At 53.6% G+C, this 27,643-nt stretch overlaps 1 protein-coding gene across 2 annotated transcripts in view; it reads right to left on the reverse strand.

Moving 5' to 3' along the window:
- Positions 1-416: 416 nt before the first annotated feature.
- The window catches only part of SHB (SH2 domain containing adaptor protein B), a 137,173-nt gene continuing 109,946 nt past the window's right edge, over positions 417-27,643 (reverse strand). Inside the window, exons 5-6 of one of the 2 annotated variants that reach the window (XM_007197030.2) lie at positions 27,444-27,563; positions 417-4,439 (exon numbers count right to left, since the gene is read on the reverse strand). In XM_007197030.2, the coding sequence (XP_007197092.2) occupies positions 4,256-4,439; positions 27,444-27,563 (304 nt within the window). In that variant the 3' untranslated portion in view covers positions 417-4,255. Of the gene's footprint in view, positions 4,440-22,538; positions 25,435-27,443; positions 27,564-27,643 lie in introns of those variants that run through there. The other variant, XM_057547923.1, reaches the window with a different exon arrangement.

Here is a 27,643-nt window from a genome sequence, read left to right on the forward strand (position 1 = left end):
CAACTGTTCCTGACCCGCTGCAAGCAGATTCAACTCCCCCTCATCTGGGCACCCACGGCCCCCCTCTATTCCCCCCTCTATTACATCACGTGTAGTTGCCTGTTTGTTTTTCCGCCACACTGGAAACTTCCTGAGGGTAGGGGTTGGGTCCTATTCTCCTCTGTATCCACCAGGCCCAAGGACTGGTAGACACTCAACAAATGTTTGCTGAACAAATTAATTTGTTTCCATTTAACAAGCTCATTAGGGCTCTAGCTTCCTCTTAATTAGGAAGCAGGAAGGTTCCTTCTTCTTGCAAGATCCACCTTTGGGGGATGATGGCAGAACTTCAGCTTCTGCGAGTAGGCGGCAATCAAACTAGATCCTGGGGCACAGGTTTGCATTTTAAGGAAATAAAACATGCGTGCTCAGTGAGGTACATTTAAACAAGACACTTGTATATTAAAAGCTTCACATTAAATATACATTATACAGCTTATCGCACAGAATTATTGTATCAGTAGATCTTTACAGGACACTTTTTCGCAGTAGGTGGCAGTCCCAAGGCTCCTGGCAGTGACACAACAGCCCTGAGGAGAGGGGAGGGGCTGGGGGTTGTCAGTGCCTAGAGGGTACCTGAGTGGGTCTCTGGGGGGTTCTGGAAGGTGCTCCTGCATCTACAGCCCTGGGCTGTGCTGGCTCCACCGGACAACTTGCCCCATTTGTCTTTGCTGGTAACCGATTCTGGAAGGTAGAGACAGACATGGCAGTTTGCTGGATGACCATCTGATCCAGCCAGGACCCTTCATGAGCATCGATGGGCCAACTCCAAATGCCAGCCTGCCCTGTCTGCCCATTTCTGCACGCACTGTCCCTGGGGTCTGTGAGAGCACATGGTAAGCCTGGCTGTCTGTCCCTGCTGGGCCCTTGGTCAAGTGACAGCAAGCACTTCCCTGAAGCCGGCCAGAGCTCGGTGTTCCAAATCTTAAAAAGGCAATCTCCGGGTCCTGTGACTGTAGGAGAAGCAGAGCGTCTGCCAAGGGCTCCACCTGTTGAGGCCAGGCCCTTGCTGGAAGTTACATCATGATTCCCCTCTGCTCACCCACTGGCCACTGAGGGGCACCAGCCTGGAGCTGCCCTGGGAGGGGAGGCACAGCTCAGCTGGGATTGGCTGAGCTTCCTGAAGAGGAGCCTTTTCACCATTTTCTTTAGAAGAGGTGCTCTGTGAGCCTCTCTCCTGACAGGCAGGTGGGCCATCTCTCCCCACAAAGCCTCCTTTCTTTCTGGGCTGTCATCTTGTTCTGGGGCGGGCGGGGCACTGCCCAAAGGGCCTTGACTCCTCAGTGCTCAAGGACATTACTGCTAAAGTGGTTGGGGCATTATGGTCAATAATGAAGCCAGCGATGGAGGGAAAGAAAGGGGAAAAAACCCAACAGTCCTGTGGCTCTGAGCAACGCAGCCTGTTAGGGACTAGAGGTTGTGTTCTGAGACAAACTGCTGAGGCGAGATATTGTGTGGCAGGGAGTTTTTTTTTTTTTCCCTCAAAGAAATCCAGCTCATTTTTTCCCCCATTAATTGGCAGCAGATGAAAAAAAAAAAAAGCCAAAACAAAACCCAAACCAACGCCAGTAACCTGAATGTGAGTGTTTCTGAAAGGGAAAAGCTGTTTCAATTGTTAGATGTCCAAGAAAACATGAATACACGCCGACAGAGGAAACGGTCACAATTAGAGGAAGAAGAGGGAGAGGTTCATAAAATTAAGGAAAAAAATTCCTTTTAGCAGCTCCCATCCTGTAAGCTGGCTCCTCTGCCGGCCTCAGTCCCAAGGGGGAGCTGGCGGTTGGGCCTCCCGGGGAAACTTCAGGAAGACGAAGGCAGGGGAAGGAGGGAGGGCCCAGGAATCCCCTAAAAGAGCAAAGGCAAGACCAGAGGGTGAAGCAGCCTCGCTTTTCCTCAGAGCACAGGCAGAGCCTCTTCTGAGGAGAGGTCTGCTCTGAAGACTGTCCACTGAGAAGGGTCGTGGGCTCCTGCACTGCCCCACCTGCGGCCTCAGGAAGGGCCCTGTGGGAATCTGCACTTGCTGGAGGACGAGGCACTAATGCAAAATCCACCCCACCCCCGGCTCCATGGGCTGCCTTCCTCGTCCCCAACCTCTAACTGGATCCTTGGGATCCAGTCTCCTTCGGCACCTCTGTTTGGATAAGTGCCAACTCCTCACTCATCGTCTCACTCACCAGAAAAATAAATAAATAAAGAGGAAAGCGTGAATCATTCCAGGTACTCCTGCCTTAAAGGATGTTTTGGAAAACGCAAAGCAGGTAAAAGGTCAGGATTGAGGCTTTGGAGACTAGACCCAGGCCATAGGCAACGAGGCAACCACGAGGTGGACGGGCCTGTGGGATCCATGGGTGGGAGGGTCTCGGGCTGCCCGGACTGAGACAAGGACTTGGGAGGCTGACCCAAGAGTTGGACTGGGCAGGAAGCAGATGCCAAGGAAACAGCTTTGGCCACAACCCACTAAAATCCACAGCAGCCACCTAAAGGGGCACGGATTCTAGTCCTGCCCTGCCCTGGCTTGACAGGTGGCTGGGGCAAGTCCTCTCTCCTCGCTGGGCCTCTGTCTCTAATGTGAACGGTGAGTCGGAAGCACCGTGGAAGGCCTGGCAGTGCTGGTGATGTTCAAACTCGGTTCAGCCCCCTCCTGCTGGGGACGATGGTCTCCAAACTTCCATTGTGCTCAGACCACTGGCAGGCACTGAGGTGTGCTTGGCGAAGGCGCTGACACTTGTGCTCTCTCTGGATCCCTTGCACCTCCTTCAGTGGATGGAAGCCATGCCTTTCATGCTGCTGGGTGGGATTCTTCTATTTCTTCCATTGCATTTAACATGCATGGTGCAGTGGTAGGTGGGTGGGAGGGAAAGGAAGGGGAACTGAGTAACCGCAATCTCACTGAGAGTCTGCTCTATGTGAGCAAGACCCCCGCTCCTGTCAAGGGCAGGGGCTAGATAGGGGTGGAGTGTGGGAGTGTGTGTGCGGGTGTTCTTATCTGTGTGGAGGCAGTGCGGACGACCAGGAGCTCTGGCTCCATGTCCCCTGAGAGGTCAGGCTTTGCCTTCTCCCAGGAGCAGGGTGACAGCAAGGCCATGTAGAGCCAAAGCACTGGCTCTAGAGCGTCCTCTGCTTATGGGCTGTGTTAACTTGGACAAGCTACTTTCCCTCTCTGAGCCTCCTTTTCCCCACATGTTAAATGCCTCACAGGGTAGCAGTGACCCCAGTTAATGGGGAGAGCCCTTTATGCACCGCTGGGTGCTATGCACCTGAGGGGTTAACACGGACCTGCCATCACTGCACTGCTGTAGGCAGAAGGGGGAGCACGGGCGCTGAGTCAACATGTGAGGCTACCATTGCTGGAGCCTGAATGCCCCTTCCTGCAGCTTGACTCTCAGGGGGCAAAGCAAACCCCTCTGCCCCAGCCCTGACCTGGGGGCTCTGCCTCCTTCCCGCGTGCCCAGAGGGGACACACCTTGCTCTGGGGACGAAACCCGCAGGTAAGCACTGCCCCCCCCCAGAGACCCACTGCAGTATATTAAAAAAAGGGATAAGAATATATATTAAATGACTATTTTATTTACACACCCTATTCATAAATAATTGAATCCTTTTTTTGACTGCACAATGATTCCTTGGAGATCTCTTAATGATTACATTGAATGACTAAAAGTGGATTAGTGGGCTTACATCTGTGTGTGGCCATGTTCTCCCATGTATGTGCTCACACTCGCACACACACGCTGACACACACACACCAGAGGGGAGGCGGGATTCCCGGGGCCTTCAGGGCTCTCAAAGCACCAGCATTTGGCTCCCAGCACCAGTGGGGCCCCAGTGGGAAAACTGCACCCCGTACACAGGTGTGAATTCCTGACAGCTGGAGAACAAAGAGCCGCAACCCCGGGAGCTCCCGCCCCGCCCCTCGGAGCTGCTCTCCTTTGTTCATCCTGGAAGGCATCTCTTTGGATTTGCAAATATTTTAATTCACAGAAACTCGAAGAGGGGTTGGGGGTGGGGGCTGCGGTGGCGGGCTGGCCGTCCCTCAGTCTTTATCCAGGCCTTCTCCAGCCCCCGTGAGTGGCAACAGCATTCTAGAGACATGCAGTGGTGTGCTAGTACCATACACACGACACAAACTGGACACGGCTGGCAACAGCGGCCGGGCGGGTCGGCGGGGGCCACCAGCTCCTCCACGTCTGGGCCCCGTCACAGGGCAGGGAGGGGCTCACAGGGTCCGCACAGCCACGGGGTAGAGGAGGGACAAGTGCTCGGCCCCTTTGATGGGCAGCTTTCTTGTGGTGTAGTAGTGGATGACTTCTGGGACACTGTCGAACGGGGGGCTGTTCTGACCCAGGACGTATTTCTCTTTGGTTTTGGCCAGTTTCATGTGCATGAAGCCCTGGTTGCTCCTGTGAACAAAGCGCAGAGATTATTAGGATGTGCAGAATGACGAAGGCCCAAGATCAATCAGGAAAGCAATTCCCAGAGAGCTACTCACTTTTGCTCTGAACCGAGGTGTGTCATGAATTCACACTCATTATCCGAGAGAACTCTCCCTCTGGCCATATTCCTGCTAAGGTGTGAAGATTCCTTGCTGCCTGGGACAGAAGAGATCCCAGCCAAGAAGCAGCCTTGAGCTGCACCTCTCCCAGCCAGGAACAGAGTCCAGGATCGGCCGAAATGCAGCTGCACCTAAGAGCCCCCTCAATCCCAGCAGCAGACAGGGAATCAGCGGCAAACACGGCTGCAGGAGAGTCTTTCGACCTCGGGAGATTTGAGGGACTTCCTCAGGAAAACAAAGAAACCGCCAAACTTGGCCCCTCTTCCTATTACTGATGCAGATGAGAATTTAAGCCTTGCCTAGCAGGCACAATGTTTAAGTCCCCAGTGCCCTGACAAGTAGGCAGGACAGGGGTCATCACCTCCAGTTTAAAGATTAGGAAACAGAGTGTGGCAGGATGACAGGCGAGCTGTTTTCCAAAAACTGATGCTCTCTCTTCAGTAGTATGGAACTGCCCAGCCAGGGACTACATTTCCCAGCCTCCCTTGTAGCCACTGTAGTCACGTGACTAGTTTAAGCCAATAGAATCTGGGGAGAATGTGCGCTCCCCGGCTTTGCCCCAACGCCAGCAATCTCCTGTCTGTGCTTCCTCTCTCTGCTCAGTAAACCCTGCCTGCCTCCTTCTCCAAGGCCCAGGCTGAGTGTTGCCTCTGCCAGGAAGTCTTCCAGGTTCCCACTGGCAGAGCTCCTTCCTTCTTCCTGCTGCACAGAGGATATAACGCCTCCATCAGCACTTGCCTTGCTGAACTGTGATTACTTATCCATCTTCTCAATTCCCCTGAGAGCTCCAGAGCACTGTGCAGGCTCTGTGCCCACCATGCTCGGCATCTGCTGAAATGGGTAGTGGATGGGTTCCTCGGAGATCAGAGCAGAGCCCTATGTCCGTGACCCTCGCAGCTTGCCAGCTGCACCAGCATGCTGGGTGGGGTGTTGTTTCCACCTGGCCCTAACAGACCTCTCTGGCCTCCCACCCAGGACTCTGGCCACATGGGGTCACTAACCCCTCCGTCAACCTGCCTGTGCTCAGGCTGCCCTTTCCCTGCTCACTCAGCTCCAAGATTTAGCCACCACACTTGTGGATGCTTGGTTTCCAAAGCACAGTCCAAATTTACTGAGGGTGTGTCACTTAGTGAGAAAGCTGGGGCTCTGACCTCCTGAGCCTTCTCCAGAGCCCATCCTTGGGCACTGATAACTTGTGAGCAGCCCTAGAGGCCCGGCTCCTAGGAGACCAGGCCCACCACAGGCAAGACCGAGACCTCCGTGTGGACACAGGTTTGCAGTTTGTAGCCCTTCTGAGCTTTGATTCTTCTTGCTTCAGCTGTTCCCACATTTCTTCCATCCAGGACCGGGCTCCCCACGCTTAACGGCGCCTGCTCTATTAATGCGTCAATTTGGACTCCAGGACCATTTTCAAATGGGCAGAGCAAATGTTTAATGAAGTGCAGGCACTGAGCAATACATCTGCTCATAATAACGTATTTAGAGATGTCACCCTTAGCTTAAAGGAAATCGTTCGGAGAGCAATTATGTTTCAAGAGAGAATAATTCCTGTAAAGAACTGAAATTTAAATCAAGATTTTTTTAAGGCTGACAATGTTCTAATTACAGAGCCTGTGGCAAGTTCTGCTCCTCAGTGTAGGGTCATTTCATTGGAGAATTGCCTTGTCACATCTGAGAAGCAGGAGGCACACTTGCTTAAGCCGTTAGAAAGGAACTGGTGCGCGCCTTAAGTGAAAAAACGTGCAACTCCCTCTGTGTGAAGACTCCGCTATCTGCTACCCACATCCATGGAGAGATGGCAAATCTGTGCTGGCCTGGAAAGGACTGTAACTGCTTGAATGCAGGGCTGAAATTGTGTGGCTAAAAAAACCGGGGACAGTTAAAAAGCTTTGCACTCTTGGAGACCCGTGCTCAGCTTTGCCTGGAGAAGGGGTGTGTATGGGAGAGCAGAGCTGGAGCTGCAGGTGAGTGACATGGGCGGGTGTGTGTGGCCTTGGACATGTCATGCCCTCTGTGTGGGGTGATATTTTGGGCTTTATGTACCACAGTCTACAGCTGGGGCTGCAAAGCGCAGGATGTGTTATATCACAGCAACCAGTTGTGAGCTGCTCTGAACGCCAAAGCTCTGATGGCACTGCAGGTACAAAGTTGCAGGGGGAGCTGATTTAATTTCTAAGGAGGTTAAAGAAAATAACTCATACGGGTTAATGGGATATTTTCACACCCGTTGTTCTTAAAATATTCAGCGGGGGAAGTGGGCAGGGATGGTGGTAACAGAGGACAGAGCCAGAGACAGAAGCTGAAGCTCCTCTGTTCCCAGGCCGAGGGCTTGCGAGGTCACCAGATATTAGAAACTTCACACTAATGCCTCCACCTCAACGGACCCAGGCAGCCGCTGGTACCTTCCCGCAGTCCCTTCTGACTCTCCAGGCCTACTGTTTGTTCTTCTGACGCTCGTATTTCAGTACACACTAGTTTATAACCCTGAGCTGGGCTGTACTGAGGGGGCAGGCAGTTACAAAGTTCGGAGCCCAAGGCAGAGAACTCAGGCCCGTGACCCCTGAGTCCAGGGCCTGACCATTCCCGGCAGAGGGAGAGCTGGCCCTCACCCTGCAGCCCCGGCAGGAACGGCCCTTCCCCCTAGGCTCACGCACTGCACCCTCTGGTTCTCTGGACCTGAGGCTCTCCTTGGGCCGTACTGGGCTCATTCCCTGCCCCCACTGGATCCATGGGGAGACTAACTGGATGGCCTCTGAGGGTGCTTCTGGGCCTAAGGTCCTGGATTCCATGTGTATGAGCACAATCTGCTGCCCATGCGGTGAGGGCTTCCTGCAGGAAGGGGTCTAGGCAGCCTCACGCCCCACACCCCTCCACTGCTGCCCACGGCCTCCAGTGCCGCTGTCACAGGGTACTGGCCCGGATGGCCCTCAGGCTGATGTGTCCTGGGCACTTCCTGTGAGCCAGGCCATGTGCTAAGCACTGAGACTCAGATGGGAGGTGGTTGACCCGGGGTCACACAGCAATCAGCAGTGGCCATGCTGCTTCCTTCCCTGGTGGGCCTTTCCCAGAGCCCACGCTCCTGACCTCAGCGCTGTCCAGCTCCAGGAGAGAGCCCTACTTAGCCCCCAACACTCCACGTGAGGCCGGGTGCGTGGTGGGCGAGAGGCATCAGAGCCTGAGCAAGTGACTCCTTGACTCTGAGCCTCAGTCCCCACCACACCCACCCTGCAGGGCTAATGACGGGTCAGAGCAGCATAGGGGCTGGCAGTGAAAGGCCATCCCGGGGATCGGGGACAGTGTGTCCTGACTGGCGGAGCCCCCAGCCATGGAGGGACGATCACACGGAGTTGGTGGGCCCTGCGAGGTAAGGAGGCTTTCTTTCTGAGATAATCTGTCAAACCCAGACTTATGCAAAGGTCAGGCAGAGCCTTGTCAGCACATACCTACGGGGTGTGCTGCAGTGATATATCCTGATCGGTCACAAGGTCCCCACGAGTGAGGTGCCGCCTAACAACAGTTGAAGATTTAAAAACAGTTGCCAGGGATGGCTTTAAAGACTCCCAACTCTACTTAGAAGACGACATCCAGCACAAGAAGAGAAAAGATTAAATTTTCCAGGGAGAAGAGAGGGTGCATCAGACAACCAGCATGCCCAGGGACGCTGCGGTGCTCTGGACGCTGCTTTTGGAGCAAGCAGCAACCTGGGGACCATCTCGTTTCACCCTCTTGGGGTACCCTGGAGGAAACAGGTCAGAGAGAGCAGCACTCTGGCTCAAGGCACACAGCAAGGTAGGCTGAGGTTATGGCAAGAACCTGGGGCCCACGCGTCCAGGGCCAGGTGGGCCGGGTCCCAGGCCACCTCCCATCATCGCTTCTGAGAAGGCATGGGTCCCCGGGGAGCTCAGACAGGCCGCCGCCTGCCAAGCTCCTGTGTCAGCCCCATCTCCTTTGATAGGACATCATGCGAGAGCTAAGTCACAATTAGGGGTGTCTCCAGTGGGTGACCTGACTAATGAGTCTTGTAAGGCTGGTAGAAGCTGGGGATGCTGTGGCTGTCAGGGCGTTCAAATGGCTCATTATCATCACAAAAACACCTCCTCATCACCAGGATTATCAAACGTGCCTGGCGCGCTGGGCCTAATAACAGACCCCACCTTGTCTCATAATCATGGGCTTTAATAAAACATCACTCAGCCTGCAGCTGCTGGCCCGAACGGGGTGCGAGGCCTCACCTCTTGCTTTTAGACCTAATTGCTTGATGCATATTTCATGAAGAATCTTGGGTAATAGTTATGTTAAATCGCTTCCTTTCACGATGAAGTGACTTAAAAATACTTGCATATAATATTTATGCAGGAGAAGGCAAGGAAATTGCCCTTTGGGACTAGCATGTAGGACCTGGTTACAGGAAACCACACACAGAGGTGATCTCTGGTTTACCTCTATTGAAAGGCGGTTGGGGAGCTGCTCTCTTCACTGAGATGCCGCAGAACGTTGTACCTCAGCTCAAAACCATCCAGGGCTCCCCACGGCCACTGCAGAATGAACGCTCGAACGCCACTGTGCACCAGGCACTGAGCTGAGCCACTGCTACATGTTACCTCATTTAAGCCCACGGCAAGGTTGATAAGGTGCTTGGTGTGACTACCGTTGTTTACAGATGGGGAAACTGAGGCTGAAGGAGGTTGTGTGCCTTGTCCCGTGGGACACGGTGGGACCAGGATTTCACTGTGTCTGTCTGACTTTGAAGCCTGTGGTACGCATTCAGGGCCCTGACACCACCACTGCAGCCTCATCTTCCCCCGCTCAGCCACCCAGCCAGACGGATCCAGGTGTCCAGGTCCCTGCAGCTCTGTGAGCTCCTGAGGTCAGGAACTCTGTTCACTGGGACGTTTCTCAGCAGGTCAAGCCTCATTCCCCTTTGGGCCCTCAGCACATGCCTGGCACACAGCCGAGCACGCCGTTCAGCTGTCCATCCATCCACCCAGCAGCTATCTAGTGAGCGTCTATCTTGAGCCAAGGAAATGAGGCCCCGTGCATCCTCCTCTCTGGACTGTAAGCTCCAGAGGGCAGGCTGGTGGCGACTCCGCTAGGTCCCCGAGTGCGGTCCAGCCAGGGTAGAAGCTGCCTCTTTCAAGGCCAGACACGGTGGCTGCTTTGCCTGGTCAGCATTGGTCCCAGGAGGAGCCAGCTTAGTGAGGGGCAGAGCCATGGGGAGAACCTAGAGGGTCACCTCTGCAGGGGGTACAAAGGCACCTGCCTCTCAAATTGGAAAGAGAAGTCTCACTTGAGGGAAGCCACAAACCACAGAGAAGAATGGGTCAAACCTTTTTCTTTCCTTGGGATTCTACAAGAAATCATTCCCGGGGACAGAGCCAGCCAGTGCCCCTGCCCAGGCCTAGATAAACAAAACGAATGTGACGCAAGTTCCCTCCTGAAACCACGTCTTCCTGAGGGCCCAGGCCCTCCCCGCTCTGGGGCCCAGCAGATCTCAAAGTGGCTGCATCTCTTCCTCTTCTTGTGGGTTATTTTAATTAAAAAGTTGACTCTTACATTGTGCAAAGATTCCTGAGGCCAGATCGGTTAAGAGGAGAGGAAGGATGAAATTGGGCATCTGAATGCCCTCAACAATTGGTTGCAGGATGATTCTCAGGGGAGGGAGGTGTCACCTGCTCTCCATGAGCATGACAACAGCTACCAGCATTCACCCTCAGAGCCCTCGGAGCACAGGTCTTGTGATCAGCGTGGAGAGGGCATGAGACCAGCCCATCAGGTCCTTCTGACCCCACAAGTGGGCGTGGAGATGGACATGGACGTTTGTATCGAATTAACTGGGCATAAGTGCGTTCTAGGCCCGGCTCTAATGCTGATCTGCTGTGACCTTGGGTGGGGGAGCATCCCAAGGGAGCCAGCCTGGAGGGTGACCATGGCAAGATACCTCCTGCCTCCATGGCCACCTAGGGGCCTACAAAACAGGTATTTCCTGCCATAACTCCGCCCCCTGCTCAGCAACGCTGCCTCTGCAAGCAGATGGCTCTGATTCAGGACGTCTGCTCTTTGACCTCCTGGGAGATGGGATATTTTGCTGGGTAAGTGTCTACAGAGAAACTCCTCATCACATCTGTGAAACAAGCCACTCCAGAAACACTCATGAGTGCCTGCAGAGAAGCATGTTCTGAGCAGAGCCCTGCCTGCTGTGGGAAAAACATACCCAGATCTCAAGTGATAGGGGCCTTCAGGGGAAAGGCACCTGGTTGACATCTCCTGAGGATGTCAGGCTGGCATCTGCACATGCTGTGAACTACGAGCACAGGGTCTGGGAGCCTGGCAGAACAAACGTGTACAATGTGATTGCCACCGCTGCCGCTGGTCTGTGACTGGACCAACCTGTGGCTTCACAAAGAAGCTAGGAGGGCTGGCATTATCTGCAAGACACCCACTGCACACACGAGAACACCAAGGGCCAGAGGGAGAAGCAACCTGCCTGAGTCACAGCGAGAGGACACCAGGGCTTTCTGAGCCAGGGGACCAGGACGTGAGTCCTTCTAGTTGTGTGTCGGGGTTCTCCAACTGTGCAATGCATGGGGTGAGGGGCACGGAGGCCCTTTCCAGCTGAGATGTTCTAGGAGTTGAGGAAGCTGGGGGAAGGGGCTTATGAGGTCACATGCCACCCACTGCCTTCCGAAATAGCCTTCAGGGGGACAAGCCAAAGACACATGCACCAAGTTATGGGGAACAAACATCTAAATGTTAACACCGCTGAGCGAAACAACTTGATTTACAACCAAATAATTAGACTTTCAATAAGCGCATTGGCAGTGATAAGCCTCCCCAGGAAGCTCGGGCATTTCTCAAGCTCTAAGTTGGCGGATCAGGGAGAGGGACTTCAGTAAATCACGATGAAAAGCCACCTCCAGGCAGAAGGAGAGCCGGCAGATGCATCTCGCGGCAAACATGGAGAGGCATAAGGCTTGTTTTGTGCCACGCAAAGCAGCATAGGTCAAAATGAGCTGATCTGGGGCAATTTTCTCAGGAGTAGACTAACAAAGTGTCAGGCAGGAGAATTTTAATGATCCAGACTGACAGCTGAGGGAGTGAGCCTCCCATCACTGGGGGTGTGTAAGTGGGAGGGTAATGATGCGTGGGGGCAGGCTGGATGACTTTTGCAGTCTCTCTGGTCGGTGTTCCTATCAGTCCTCAGGCTCCAGCAAGTGCACATGAAAACTGCAAGGGGAGAGGTGGAGGCAGGGGGAGGGGTGACATGAAATGTTTCAGAGCTTTAGGAAGGGGAAAGAGGACTCTTCCAGGAACACAAAGACCCTTTTGTGTTTGAAGCATGTGGGGTTGATGGTGGTGGCTGAACCGAAGTCAGATGCCTGGGTTCAAACTCTGATCCCACTGATGTCATTGGCTGGGCAGGTCCCCTCTCCCTGGGCCTCAGCATCCCCATCTGGAAAAGGTAGAGGGGGTTCCTCCAGTGCTGAAGTTTTCAAGCTAATGACAGATATCACAGTGGTGTGGAGGGTGTGCCAGCCTCAGCCAGGAGGACTAAGGCAGGGCAGGATGGCTATCCTCATGCAGGTACAGGGAATCCCCGGGCTTGAGGACAGCACAGTGGCAAAAGCAAGGCTTCTTAACATCTGTGCCAACGGGATGGACAGAATGCATTCAGGCCTGGGGTGGGGTAGAGGGGGGTTTCCTTCTACTAGGACAAGCCTCTCTCCACCCATACTCTTCTTGGAGCACTGGTTCTCAACTGGGGCGAGTTTACCTCCCTCCTGGAGGAATTTGACAATGTCTGGAGACAGGGGGGCTGCTGGCATCTACAGGTGGAGGTCAGGGATGCTGCATAGGACAACCCCACAACATAGAATAATCCAGCCCCAAATTTCAACAGTGGCAACTCACTAGTCACCCATGCCTCAAATCCTTCATCTGTGAAATGGGAGTAACAAAGAGTCCACCCTCAGTAGTTGTGAGGGAGAAGTGAGAATGCCTGTGTGAAGGAAGCATGAACACCTGATAAAGGTTAGTCATCCAGCTCCTTATTAAAGGGCTTAAGACACGACAGAATTTGCCAAAGGGCTGCAAAGGGCTCCAGGCTGTTTCCAAGGGCCAACTCCCACTTCACCACCAACCAGCAGGTGCAGGGGGAACACACGGTACCTGAAGGAAGGTCCAGAACAGGGACTGGGCAAAGGCAGCCATAAGGGTAAGCACCAGCTGCCATGGAGAGGACTTTGAGGGGCACAGGGGCTTTTATAGGCAAAAGGGGAGCTGGAAACCTGGGGTTGAGCCAGGTGAGGCTGGAGAGTGAGATGAGGGGAGCACTCCGGGATGAGGAAGGCAAGACGAGGGCAAAGGGACCACCGCCTGCAGACCCAGGGGGACCCAGACCTGGGTCTGAGTCCCCTTCTGCCACTCTGAGCTGTGCCTCTCTCTGAGCCTCAGTTTCCTCATCTGTGGGATGGAGTTTTCACTGCCCACCCGTAAGAACCATCTTGAGGTCCGAGCTGGATGGTGCATGAGCAAGTTTGGCAGGTGCTAAGGCTAGGGGTTCTGACATGGCTTTGTTCCCACCTGCACTGCAGGAGCCTGAGTAGAAGTTGCTGCCCATCTGGTTTGCCTTGCTGGCTCCGTGCTGCCCGGGCTGAGCACTGAGCGTGTCTCCCTGTCTGCCTGGTCTGCCATTCATGGCCACGTTGGCAGCAGGACCCCATCCTCCAGCTGGGCAGCCTGCCTGGCTGGGGTGGGAGGCCTGGGTTCTGGCCCTAGCTCTGTCACTGGGTGACTATGGGCATGGTGTTTACGACCCTGAGATCAACTTTCCCAAACATGGAGTGGTATTTCACAACACTCTCAAAAGCACATTATTACACAGCAGGGTCCACATGAAAACAGAATGGGAATGATGAGGAAAGAGGCTTCTCTGCTTAAAAATTACTGATCTATGGCAGTATTGTGTGTATTGCTCTGTATTCAACATTTCTGAGAGAGACAAGACACCAAGCAGAGGCTTTTGAGACCATGTGTTTCCCTGCTCTTATTTTACAGATGACATTAAGGCCCAGAAAGGGGTGGAGGTTTGCTCCCATTCTCCAGTGAATCCAGAATGTGCCCCTTCCCCCCTACCCCGCCCCCGTGCCATTAGCTGTAGGAGATTCTTGGGCACTACCCATAGCCTCTGTATGCTCAGAGTAAGAAGCGATGCCTGTGACAAGGTGGAAGGTGGAGGTGGGCGTGCAGGGAGGGGGAAGAAGGCAGCAATCCCCCCACACCCCAGTTCTCATCCCTGTCCTTAAAGCACAGTGCTTACCCTCACTATCCTGCAGACCCAGCTCCTTTCCTGGCTGGGGCGTCCCTTGCTAACTGACCAACTGATTCATTAGCACGGCAAAGAAGGGGACTCGCCCACAAAGCACCTGATCCAACTCACAGTTTTACTCAAACAAGTAAAGGAAAAATCCAGGAGGGCCTTTAAAAACTGAAAGCTAAAACAGACCTACATGCTCAGTGGTCCTGCCTCTAACCTGAGGGTCCGTTTTTCCTCCCTGTAATTTCAAAGGCACACAGTTGACTCTAAGCCACCCAAACACCCTGGACAAGGGCCTTTTGCACATCATGTGAATGATGGTGATGGTGGTTTTCAGTGGAAAACCTCCCAACAGTCCTTGGGGATCTGGGCTTCAGTTTCTTCATCTGTGAAATGGGGAGGACTTTATGATATTCCTTAAAGTCACTGAAAGCCAAGTGAAAAGAGCTCTGAACTGGATGTCAGGGACCTGGTCCCAGCCCTGGCTCCTGTCTTCTTAGGCCTCAGTTTCCCCATCTATACAGCAAAGGGCGAGAACTAGGTGACCACCGAGGTCCCACAAACTGCTAAACCTTTGAAACTTAGCACGTAGGAGATGCTTACACCACGCAATGAAGAAGGAATGACTATTCAGATATTAAACAAAAGGACTGACCTTCATTACAGACATCCCAGAGTTTCAGGGTTGGAAGAGGAGTGCAGGTTTCTCAAATATAGAGTTTCTTCAAATGTGCCCCAGAATGCCTACATCAAAGTCCCTGGGGATTTGCTAAGCTTGCGACTCCCTGGGCCTCTCTGGAACCTGAATCAGCTTTTAATATGCTCTTCAAGAGATTCCGATGCACATTCAAGTTTGAAAACCACCATTCTAATTCTATCTGATGATGCAAAGTCCACATTCACATCTCATGTTCAGCTTTTGTGGCTTACCCCCAGTGTTGGGGAGCTTACTCCTTACAGGTACAACCCTTTCCAACCTTTGATGGCTCTGACCATGAGAAAGTCCTTCTACGTTCTGAGCTGAAATGTGACTTAGCACATTCCAGCAGGCCACAGCTGCTCTGCCTGCCCTGGGAAGGCCCCCTGGAGAGCAGAATACAGAAGCAGGCACAGACCTGAGGCTGCTCCTCTCCAGCTGTCCTCTCTCATCCTGGTCCCCCCTGCTGCTCACAATCTCTCATACACATGCTGGCCTGCAACCGGACAGTGTCCCCAATGGGTATGTCCTACTCGGCCATTAGCCCTGCTGTCTGGACACGACTCCATCACCATGTGGACACCCTGAGCCTTCGCTGAACTTTCTGGTGTCTTCTGACCTCCAGAGTCCACCTCTGTCTTCCTCCTCCTCCCCATCCCAAGGGACAGGATCTCAGTGGCATGCGAGCGTCAGTGGGTACAGACAACATGCACCTCTTGACCAAACCAAAGGGGGCACCAGTCCAAGAATATTAAGAAGCAAAAGCCCCACTGGCTGTGGCCACACTTGGAAGGTCTGCAAATGTAATTCTGAAAGGTCACTGCCAGCCCTTAGTAGTCTGGGCTCTGGAGGGCGAATCCTCTCATGTTGGGCATTCATTCTGGCAGCTTCTTGACAACCTCTGTCCACAGGGTGGAGAGTTTTCTCAAAATTAAATCTCCGGCTCTTTGCTCCCTAATGAAATTGATTTCTGCCTTGATACACAACAAAGCTTTCATTTTATTATTTGGCTAGGGTTTGACCACATTAATTACAGTTTTTTTCGGCATAGCTGCAAGTAATTGAGTTCCCAAAAGTTACTTACTATTGGAACTGATTGCTTTTTAAAAGCACAACTTTCACAAAAGTAAAACAGTCAACCCTCGTTTCATCACAGAAGATTTTTAGGGGGTAAGACTGGAACAATTGAGGACAGGAAAAAGTATTTTTCTAGCCTGAAAATCTGAACTCAAAATGGGATTATGCTCCCATTTGGAGACTGTGAATCTGAAAGGTGGGTGTGTCCAGCACACACCACCTCATGCATTTGCCGCCGCAGTGGTTTCATCATTACTTGTGTCAGAACTCATATAGTGCCCCAAGTTTTTAATCATTGTTATTGGCACAATTCTACCTGCCTCAGAGGATACGCTGCAGAAGCCTCTTCAATTTCTAACACCAGGTCCCAGGGACTGCAAAGTGCCTGCCCGGCACCGTGTAAATGCGTTTTTCCCTGGGAGGCTGTGTTCACCGAGGGTAGGGTACACACCTTTAGTGTCAGGTGGAAATGAGGGGCACGTGGCTACTCTTTGGCAAGTTGGGGGGTGGGAAGGAATTGTGGAAAAGATAAAGGACCAGAGATGCAGAAGCTGTGGGGAGACAGAGAGAGCTGACTAGGACTTCAGAGTTTACAAGGCACATCTCTGTCCACAATATTATTAGTCACCTGGGCCACAGGGGGCTTACGTGGAGGGGACAACTGAAAAGTTGGCACCACAGGGAGTTAGCACAACAGGGAGAGGGGACACTGCAGAGACCTTTCCTCTAATACCAAACCTAATCATCCTTCTACCTTTCTGTTACTTCCCAATACATTATTATCGTCCTAGGCCCTGCCCACATGCCACCTCCTCCAGGAAGCCTTCTGAGATGCCCCCAGTCAGACTCACTTTCTTCCTCCCTTACTTATTCTCTGCTACACCTCCCTCCATCACAGCAGTCACCTATTCTTGTCCCCGTGCCTAGACTACAAGCTTAGAGTCTGATGTGCCTCTGTCTCCCCATCTAGTCAAAGGCCTGGTGCCTGGTAGGAACGCAGCAGTGACACCTACACTGCTGAACTGTTGCCCCTGCCCTGAAAGTCTGTGCTGAGAATGTGACAAGCTGGTCCTCAAGCCGCCCAGGGCCGTGAGCAGCATGTGGATTTTCAAAAGGAAAATAGAAAAAAAAAAAAAGTTCTAATTAAAGCATTTCTAATAAGCCAGCTTTGCCAAAACCAATTGTTTCTGATATTCCTCCTAGGTGAAGCAATCCTTAAAAAAAAAAAGGTATTAAAAGTGGTAGAAAGCACCCTCAGCTGGAAGGAGGATGGCAGCTGCTCACTGGGGGAGGGCTGCCCAGAAAAGGGCAGGGGTTTTTTTGAATTTTTGAATTTTATTTATTTTTTTATACAGCGGGTTCTTATTAGTTATCTATTTTATACATATCAGTGTATATGTCAATCCCAATCTCCCAATTCATCCTACCACCACCGCCCCCCCGCCACTTTCCCCCCTTGGTGTCCATACGTTTGTTCTCTACATCTGTGTCTCTATTTCTGCCCTGCAAACCGGTTCATCTGTACCATTTTTCTAGGTTCCACATATATGCATTAATATACGATATTTGTTTTTCTCTTTCTGACTTACGTCACTCTGTATGGTAGTCTCTAGATCCATCCACGTCTCTACAAATGACCCAATTTCGTTCAGAAAAGGGCAGGTTCGAGGCACAAAATGGAAGTGTGTGCACGTGTGAGTGTGACACACCCACACTCATACACAGCAAAACATCATTTTTATAGCTTTAGCATTTGAACTGTGGGAGCAAAGACGAGAGCTATAAAATCTGACATCCGATTTTATAAATCTGCCGCAAATACCACGAACGTTTATGGAGAAAATGGGAAAGAAAATATAGTGTTATGGGCTCAGAAGGGTAATAAACCTGGGATGGGAGTCGAGACATCTGGGCTCCGCCAGCAACTCGCTGCGGGACCTTGGGAAAGTCCTTTTCCCTTCCTGTGCCTGTTTCTCTCATCTGAAAGCCAGGGTCTTGACCTGGATGATGCAAGACCCTTCTGGCTGCAAGGGCCTGAAGGTATGGGGAACAGGAAACCTTGGGATTTTACTGAATGAAGCTGGTTGCTTCAAGCCCCGCCAAATGCCTCTAGGTGGGGGCTGATCGCATTTCCTCCCGGGGCTCTTTGAGTTATTTACCTAGCTGTTAGCAAAGTAAGACCCCCCAGTACTCCCCCGGGGAAAGCACAAGGCTCTGTAAATAACACCACCTGCATTCATACAGACACTCAGGGTGTACTAAGAGCTTTCCCTTCCGCTGTGTCCCTGAGCCTCAGGGGTGAGGCTCAGAGACATGAAATAACTCGCTGGGTGACCCTTATGGCTGGTGGAAGCAGTGGGATTCAGGCCCTGGTCCTCTGGTCCCTGACTGCATCTTTCTCCATGTTGCTGTATCTGCTGATAGCAGATACAAGGTCTGTATCTGTCACTATGGCCTGTCCTTGCAGCACCCCACATGCCCTCCCAGTCAAGCCATTCCCAGATGGCTTTTGCAAAAATATTATTAAATAAGTCCTATTACCAAGATGTTAGAAATGTGATTGGAAAGAAATATTTTTCTCATTTGAAGAGACCACCCAGTGCCTCAGAAGGGAAGCTGTCCCAGGGCACGAGAGGCTTCCTGGCAACAGTTGGAACGCCTCCCATGGCAGGCAAGCCTTACGGGGAGATTTATGGGGGCTGATACGAGATAATTAAAAACCAGCTGGAAATGTAATCAGGGTAGCTCTGACTCTGGAGGGGACCAGGGAGCTCTCAGGGGAGCAAAGGGCAATGCCGTGTGCTTGGCTGGAAGGGGAGATGCAGCGAGTCAGGAAGGGAAAACCTAGCCCATCAGCAGGCATGCTGGGCACTGCCAGGCTGGTGGGTGCTCTGGACAATGGGTTGGCAGTGTGAGTGCGGGCACCCCTTGCCTCTGGTTTTGGGCAGCTGAGTTAGGACGAGTTTCCTGGGTTTTTCAAAACCATTCCAGGCCCATGTTGCAGCTGGTGGTGCCACCACTCACCCGGCTGTTCAGAAATCCAGATGAGGCGCCTGACTTCTCGCTCTTTCTCAGCCTCTTCAATTCTACCAGGACACGGCCTCCGTTCTACTCCCACTGCCCTAGTCCTTCGATGAACTGCTGCAGCCTCCTCAGCAGCCAGCCCTTCACCCCCATCTGCCTTCCAGACACCTCCACGGTCAGACGGGGTTTCTGAAAACCTCTATCTTTGAAGTTCACTGTTTTCATTTAGTCTCCTGCACGGGGCGTTTGAGGAGCTCCTAATTGCACCATTTCCTTTAAACCTTTTAGAAGAAGAAAACACGTTGCACACTAATTGAGCAGAAAGTTCATTTTCCCTCCATCAGTCCTGAAAGGATGTGAAATCCTCTGTGTAGTGAGAGCAAAGACGCAGACGGCCCCTCTCCCCTGCCTGCCCTTTGTCTCAGGCCGATGCAAATGCTGCCAGAAAACAGGGCCTGGATGGGAAGCCGGGAGGCAAACAAGCTTCTTCCTCTCTCTGGTCTCAGTTTCTCCACCTGTACAGGGCATTGGGCCAGGTGATGTAAAAGGTCTCTTTCTGTTCCCTAAATCCCAAGATTTCTGCTCAAGTGTACTTAATGTATGAGAGCTACTGTCCTGGACCAGGTTCTGGTTCTTGTAACCGACTCATAATGTCTGAAGATGTGGAGGGAGAGATAGAGGGTCAGCAGGACAGTGAGGGGGACAGAAAGGAATGCCTGTTGAAGTGGTCATCATCTTCAGGTACTGATCAAGAACTGGGAGATCAGAGAGGTTAAGTGACTTACCCATGGTCACACAGCCAGAACAAGGGCAGCCTGGATTTGACTCTAGCCCTGTGATTTGAGTCTCAGTCATAACAATGCAGGATATTCTCAAGTTGCAGCCTGCATAAATTCTAAAATCCCACCACCATAAAGGGGAGTAGATGCGGGCATGGACAGATCCAGACAATTCTCAAGGCTCTGGACCACACCAAGCTCTTTCCTCAATAACCCATGGCTCTCCAAAGTCTGTAACAAAGACAGTGGGCTACCACTCACTTAATGCCTGCTAGGCACATGGCAAGCACTTCACGTATATCATCTCTTCAGGAATACCTCTGTAAAACCCATTTTATAGATGAGGAAATTGAGGCTCAGAGATGTTAAGTCCCTTTGTCCAAGACCATCCTGCTAGTAAGTGGTAGAGCTGGGGTTCAAGAGCCCAATCCAGACTGATCCAGAGCCCATGTCTTCTGCTGCACAGAGCTGCCTCTATCCTGGGGAGATGGGGAGGAGTTAGTGATGGGATATATTGAAAACTGTGGATTGGAAAGTAGGCAGCTTCTCTCCTCCTGGGCTGCTGTTTCCTCAGAAGGGGCAGCTCCTTACCCTGCCCATCCCCAACTGCCTCAACCCTCCTCACTTCCCAAGGCCCACGTCAAAACCCCTCCTCACTCCACCCCTTCCTGCCATCACTGTCTGCCTGGAGTCAGTCAGCTACCCCTGTGCCGGTCTGCCTGACCCCCACCTCTCTTTCTTCTGTACTACCCCTCCTCCAGCCCTCACACCCACCTGGCAGCTCAGAGAGGTGCAGAGTCACAGGAGCAGACAGCCAGGAACCCAGGGCCCTGGTCAGCAGAGCTGGGCAGTGCCCCGGGCGGCACACACCTGCCTTTCTTGAAGCTTTGCCCTCAGGGGCAGGCTGGGGAGGAGAGCAAGTGGTGGTGATGGAGTCCTACATCCTGCAGCAGGAGGTCATGCTGGGCAGGGAACCCAACAATGGCTGGGGAGGCTCTACTGTGGTCTGGGGGCTTGGCCATGGGAGCAGCCCCCATGGAGCTAAGAGGCTAGAGCCTCAGATGTCGACCCGACAAGGGGTGCTCAGACGGCAGAGGGAAATGAAGTCCGTGCTCCCTGCCGATGATCGAAGGGCGAGCAGCCTTTCCTCATCCCCCGCCCCTCCCCGCCCCACAAACCTTTATTATTTCTTGCTCCTGGCTGTCAGCAGCAACAAACTAAGATTAATCACTGGCCCGCCTGCCTAGACCCAGACATGCCTACTGTTTGAAAACTCTCCCCTCTACTATATAAATCAACGAGGGGAGAGAAGAAAGAAAAACAACTCTAACAGAAATGTGCCCCCAGCGCCCCTGGAACGCAGCCCATCAGCTCCTCTGGCCCCGCTACACTCACCACCCTCCCAGGAAGCATCTGTTGGGTGAAGACTGGCTGCCCAGCAGTCAGCACAAACCCCCAGCTCCAAGCAGGAACCTGACGGGCCTCGTTTAGCAATCAGAGCAGGAGGCATTTTCTTGTCCCGCCCCCTCCTTCCCACCTGGAGAAGGAGGTGGGGCCTTCCCACCATCCTTAGGACTGAGCAGAAAGACACCTTGTCCTGACCGTAGAGTCTTGGACCTGGAAGCAAATTTACGAGTCAAATGCCAGACCCTCTTTCTATGGAATGGGGGAAGACACTAGCCCGTGTCATCCAGAAGCAGATATAGCCCAGACGCACCCCGAGGGCGCTTGACCTGGTGCAGTCCTGTCCACCTTGCTGCCTCCACGGCAATTTCTAAAGGCGCCGGGAAAGCTAGGAGGAGCAGAGACTGGCATATACCTGCTGAGCTGCGTTAATTATTACAACAACTTCATGAGAGTGGCCTACATGGCTTTCTAGGTGATGATCAGGGAGGTAAAGTCATTGGCCGAGAACCACACAGCAGGTAAGAGATGGAGCTAGGATTCGAACCCAGGTATCTCTGGCTGCAGAGCCCATGCTTTTCCCTCTACATCTTTAAAAGGGCTGCCCTGGATCTCCCCTTGGGACGCGTGCCCACGTGCTGCCCACCTCTTGGACTGTGCTAGCTCAGGTGGCATGTCTGTGGACACGTCGGGGAGACGGAGGCAGAGTAGTGTTCCATTTGACACCCTGGTTCATGAATGGTTCTAGAATACAGCTCTGGGGACATGACTGCGACGCTGCTCAAAACCTTCAGGAACGCTCCCTGCCCTACAGGTTAGAGTCCCCAGTTCCTCAGCCTGATGACTAGGGCCACCCCTCTCCTTGGCTCCCATCAATGTTATCTGTTGTTCTTACACAAGCTCTGCACTTCCTGCCTCTGTGCCATTCCCTCTGCCTGGCTGCCCTCTCTACCCTGTCCATAGGTCTAAGATCTGCCCAGCCTTCAAATACCCCCTCTTCTGGTTCCTTCTCTCTTTCACAGCCCTGAGCACTTTCTGCCTTGGGGAGCCTTAAACACGTTCTATGAGTACCTGAGTTACCCGTGTAAATACCACTTCTTCCCCGCTTGGGCTATGAATTCCTGGAGACTGGAGCCCACTAAATAACAAGACACTGAAGGGGCAGAGTTTATGGGCTGAGGAAGGCTCCTGAGTGATCAGGGCTGAGTGGTACCCTGATGGAAAAAGGTCAGACCCCAGAAATGTCTCCTGAGGTCAGAATCTGGGCTACGCATTTGCAAGGATGCTGTGCAGTTTGCCTTTGGGGATTTGAAAGCTGAAGGCCCCTTTGTGAGGGCTCCCTGGGGCCATGTCCCCCACTGGAGTTGGGGCTCTCAGTGCTTAAAGAGAACAGGGCTGGGCCCTTGTCAAAGGAGCAGGGGCATCCCTGCTGAGGCCTCAGGAGGGCCACTCTGTCTGCCTCCATCCCGGGGGGGCGCCCAGAGCAGGCAGAGCCTGCCCGGTGTACGAGGAGGCCCTGGCGTTCTCCCTGCCTCCCCGGCCCTCAGCGGCAAACCCTCTGGTCTTTGGAGTCCTGTTTCCCGCATCTTGTCCAGATTCCTTTGCAAAAACTCATGAAACTAGAACTTGCAAAGAGTCATTCATAGTCCAAAGTGCCTAAAGAACACTTTTAATGAGATTTTTCATCCCTCTCCCCCACTGTTTGCCTTTCCAAACCGTAAACTGTGTTAGAGGGTGATGTTTTCTTGCCAACTTCTAAAAGCTCAACCTTCGCTTCCCCGAGGCTAGAGTGAGTGTAGCAGGGGTCAGTGGTTGGTGCTGGGGCCAACATGTGTGCTGATGGCTGAGAGGGCGCCAAGGGTCTGACGCCCTGTCAGGTCAGGCTGGAGAGGGGAAGAGAGAGAGTTCTGCAGAAGGAGGGGATGAGGGCAGTGTTCAAAAGCCATGAGGCAGGACCTCTGCAAGACTGCTTCACGGGTGGGGGTGTCCGCCATGGAGGGGACTTGGATGCGAGGAGGTGAGGAAGGCAGGCGCCGTCTTGGATTGCCACGGGTGCAGGGGGTTTTTGGTGAAGGGGCAGGTGGATGGCAGCTTAGGCTGGTCCAGGGATCTGTCTGGTCCCCACAGTGGGAAGCAGTCGCCATCTCTCTTGTCAGTGTGGTCAACTGCCAGCTGGGGAGCTGGTCAGTCACAAATCCCCTCTGGGTCTCAGTCTCCCCAGCCATGAAGCAAAGGGACTGGACCAGGCAGGCCTCTACGGTCGCTTCAGGTTCGACACCGATGACCTTCTGGCCGGTGTAAGGAGTGCTTGGGAGGGGGTGGGGAGATACTGGGCTGGGTGGCAGTCCTCTGCCTCCACTCCAGTCTCGGCTGGTTGGTCAGCTTCCTCTACCCTAAGGTGAGAACGAGGATGGTGATCTCTGCCCTGGCCACCCCGTGGGGCTGTCCCGAGGCGAACGCGCAGGCTTTCTAAATCGTGAAGTGCTGTGGATTTGCAGGGTGGAAGTGGGGTTTAAGCATACAGGCGGGTGCCTGAGAGTGGGCACTTCAGTGGCCCCGTCACTAAGAACTGAGTCTCAGCTCCTCTGCAGGGCACGAGTCCTGCCCAGGCTCTTCTGCATCTCCAGGGCTTTGCCTGGCCTGTCCCCTCCACCTGAGATGCCCACCAACTGTCCCTGCCTGGGGAACGCCTACCCTTTCTTTAAGGCTCAAGTGTACCTCTGCGCAGCAGCTTTTCCAGACCCTCTCACTCCAGCACCAGCTCCGGCCCCCAAGGGCCTCTGTGCAGACCTGCAAGCAACAAGGCCCAGACTGGGAGCTCTGCAGCCTGGGCTGGGCTGTCCTCACCTCTGCTCCCTCTGCTGCCCAGCCTAGTGCCTGGTACCGAGGGCTCTGATAAATATCTGCCGAGGGAAGGATGGGAGGGGTGGAGGGCCCTGTACTCTGGGGCCAGACTCCCCCAAACACTTTCCTCCACCCTAGAATACCCTCATAGCATGACCCAAGGCTCACATGATAACATAGCTGGAATTCCAATGTAAATTTGCACCTCACTCCTGATAATGCCACTTCCCACCCTACCCCCACCAGGCAGGCTTCGGGATGTGAGAGTCCCTGGACCTCCATGGTGGCTGGCAAAGCTGGCACTTGCCCTAAGCAGCCACGACATTCAGTACCAGGGCAGTTCCATTTGTGGTTGAGGTGATGAATGCCAGGTGTCACTCCCTGGCCGGCAGCCTGACTGGTCACTGGGAACTGAGGCTGCTCTGGAAAACAAGCCCACCTCCGCTTAGCGGGCTGCCCTGGCCAGCCACGGATGGCCTAGCCCTCCTCCCCACTTCTGGCCTTCTTCAAGAGAAAGCTGACCAGGTAAGACCACCCCTCTGGCGTTTGGGAGCTAATGGCTCCTGACAAGCACGCAAAACTAAACCCTCCACCTCCAGCACCCATGGGCAGAGATCAGTCATCCAAATTGCACTTCCTGATAATGAGAACTGACAGGACGGGTCCAGGAAGACAAACCTGGGCCTGACGGCAGAGTGCTCTGATCTGGGATCCCAGCGCAGGCCCCTGGGCTGTACCCTCAGTCTCCTCCACCTCCTCCCCTCGCCTGGGAGGTGCAGGGGATCCGGCCACAGCACTCCAAGGACAATGGGTGGCTGAGCCCACGGGCAGGGGAACTCCCGAGAGCCAGAGACACTGAAAAGCATCTATGTAAGGAGAGCAGCATCACCTCTCATGCACAGATGAGGACACAGGCTCAGAGGGGTGATGTGGCTGCCAAGGCCACAAGGCCAGCGAGTGGGCAAGCCCGGCCCCTGGACTATAAGCCTGTTACGGAGCAGAAGAGAATCAAGGCGCTCTCCATCCCAAGAGTGGTCCTACAGTCTAGGGAAGGGAGCAAACCAGGAACAAAAAGGGAATTATGCTCTTAGGACTTTGACAGAAACACTCTTCTGAAGACCCATCTGTGAGCTGGCATTTGGGCCTGTTTGTCTAACGGAGGGCATGGGCTCAGGGCACTGAGGAATGGACCACGCAGGCGCTGCTGGCATGAGTACTCCTGCCACTGGCTCGAGATTCCTTGTGTGCTCCCATGCTGGCGCCTCAGCCCCGACACATCCCGGGAACTTGGGAGGCTGTTTCTTCCTTGCAGGCAGGGTTGTGGTGGGGTCACCAGGGGCCCCAGTGTCCAGCCAGGCCTGCCCAGTGCAGGGGCCCAGCACGCGCCCAGTGAATAAACAGAAGCGCGATGGGGCCCTGGCCCTCATGGTGAACAACTGGGCCTGGCATGGGGAGCCCCACCCTTTTCTCTGTGCATTCAATCAGCCCTCTTGGGAAGACGCCTCTGGCCTGGTCCCAGACAACAGAATTCCAGGAAGAATGAGATCCACTGAGGAACTCAGAGATTGCCAGCGTGATGAGAGTGAGGAAGCCCAGGGCGTGGGCAGGCTGTCTGGGTCAGCAGGGAAGGGTGGTGACACAGGAGTCCCATCTCTGATGTCACCTGCTTCTTTTACTTCTTGCAGTCCAGAAAGGCACAATTCACCTTGAGGTGGGAAGGTGAAGATATGTAAGCATCATTCATGGGCACCTGGGTTGCTAGGTTACCTCGAACAGTAAGGGAGGGAGGGGGCTGCATGGAGCAGTGGGGAGCTGAAGAGCCCCTGGCCCTGGGCAGCACAGCCAGCGGTATGCACCTGTTCCCCACCGTGGCCCTCTGGCTTTGGCCGCCTCCAGCCCAGCCAGGGTTTAGTGTATTGAATTTTCCTGGGCTACAATAACTGGCCTGATTCTTTAAGCTGTCAGGCCTGATGGTGGACGATGAAGCATGCACGTGCCGTTTGTCCTGAGTGCCCTCCCAGCTGCTTAGAAATCCCCTCCACGTCCTCCCTGGCAAGGCGGTTGTCCAGCTCCTGGCTGCACACCCCCAGTGATGAGATACTTGCTACTTCTTGAGGCAGCTTTGGATCACTCTGATTCCTGATTGGCTCTGTTAGAGAACTGTGCCTCTCACTGACCTAGAATCTGCCTGCCCATAATTCTCCCATCTACCACTTCTGCCCTGATGTCCTTGAGAGATCTGTGGTTCCCCCACGTCTCCACACACCCTCCCTTCTCCAGGCGGACTTCCAATGCCTCTGCTTCCTGCCCAGGCTCTGCTCTGCAGTTTGTCACTGTCCCTCTCAGGTGGGGTCAGTCCTGAGCAGAGAACACAGGCCAATCTCTCTTTCCTTGGCTGCACTGACCCTACTGACTACACAACCCGGCCTGCACAGGGCTCTCCTGACAGCTGCATCCCAGCAGGCCCTCTCTCCATCACATGGCCTTGAACAATGGCAAGTAGAGCAGAAAGGAAGCAGGCAGAGGGCTGCACCACTCCTGGTGGTCTGTGCTGGCTGAAGGGCCTGGGTTTATACCCCAGTTCTGTCACTAATTCTTTAAATCCCTCCTCTCTCCAGGCCTCAGTTTTCCTGTCTGTAAAATGGGTTTCAGACAATCCGTTGGGTTCCATCCAGTAACAGCACTGAATGATGAAGCCCTCAATCAAAAAACCCTTTTCTTATGGCAGGGCCACCTATCCTGAAAGCAATGGCCTCGTATCCAGAAAGACCTGACAGGTGATAACGCCAGCAAGATTCTTCCTGGCTCTTCCCAGTGTTCCTCACAACCTTTGTGCAACACCTAAAAGTGAAACTTTCCCAAACAGCAACCTAGAACATAAGGAAAGGGTGGTTCTCACGGCGGCAGCAGGAACAGTGGGGAGTCAAACACCCGGCCTTGAGTACTGGCCCTGCCCCTTGGGCCAGCCATGGCCCCTCTCTGAGCCTTAGTTTCCTCATCTGCAAAATGGGGACAAGATGTTTCTCATCAAAGTGCTGTGTGAGGTTTGAGAGAGGGATGAGGCATGCTAAGCGCTTCTATAGTCCCTGGCTCACCGTAGATGTGAAAGCTATTCTTGGATATTTAATATAAATTCTAGGAGAATGCCCCCACCTCTTTGTGGGGGGCAGAAACAGAGCACATAAAAACTCCTCTGGGGGCTTCCCTGGTGGCGCAGTGGTTGAGAGTCTGCCTGCTAATGCAGGGGACACGGGTTCGAGCCCTGGTCTGGGAGGATCCCACATGCCGCGGAGCGGCTGGGCCCGTGAGCCACAACTGCTGAGCCTGCGCGTCTGGAGCCTGTGCCCCGCGGCAGGAGGGGCCGCGGTGGTGAGGGGCCCGCGCACCGCGATGAAGAGCGGTCCCCGCACCGCGATGAAGAGTGGCCCCCGCTTGCCGCAACTGGAGAAAGCCCTCGCACGAACCGAAGACCCAACACAGCCATAAATAAATAAATAAAGTAGCTATACAATTAAAAAAAAAAAAAAATTAAAAAAAAAAAAACTCCTCTGTATCCCAGGAGAATAAGATCAATTGGAAAAGTGAGGCTTGAAATAACTCATGCTGGCAAGTTTCCTTGGGGGACACTGGCGGGTCTTTCTGCCCGACACTGCGGCCAGGCCGCGCATCGCTGGAGGCTGCCGAGGGCCCAGGAGGTGGCCAAGGTGTACTCACTTCAGGGAGAGGGAGTAGTCGTGCCTGCTGGTCTGGCTGTTCCGGACAAGGTAGCTACACTCCTTGCAGAGTCGCAGCAGGTTCTCCGCATCTCCTCTGCTGATGGCTCCATGATACCATCTGCGGAGAAGAGACGGGGTCAGAACCCAGCAGGGACAGACCCCCCACAGCTGACACCCTGAAATCCGCTCCTCCCCGAG

Source organism: Balaenoptera acutorostrata, chromosome 6 (assembly GCF_949987535.1).
Source record: "Balaenoptera acutorostrata chromosome 6, mBalAcu1.1, whole genome shotgun sequence".
Taxonomy (NCBI): Eukaryota; Metazoa; Chordata; class Mammalia; order Artiodactyla; family Balaenopteridae; genus Balaenoptera; species Balaenoptera acutorostrata.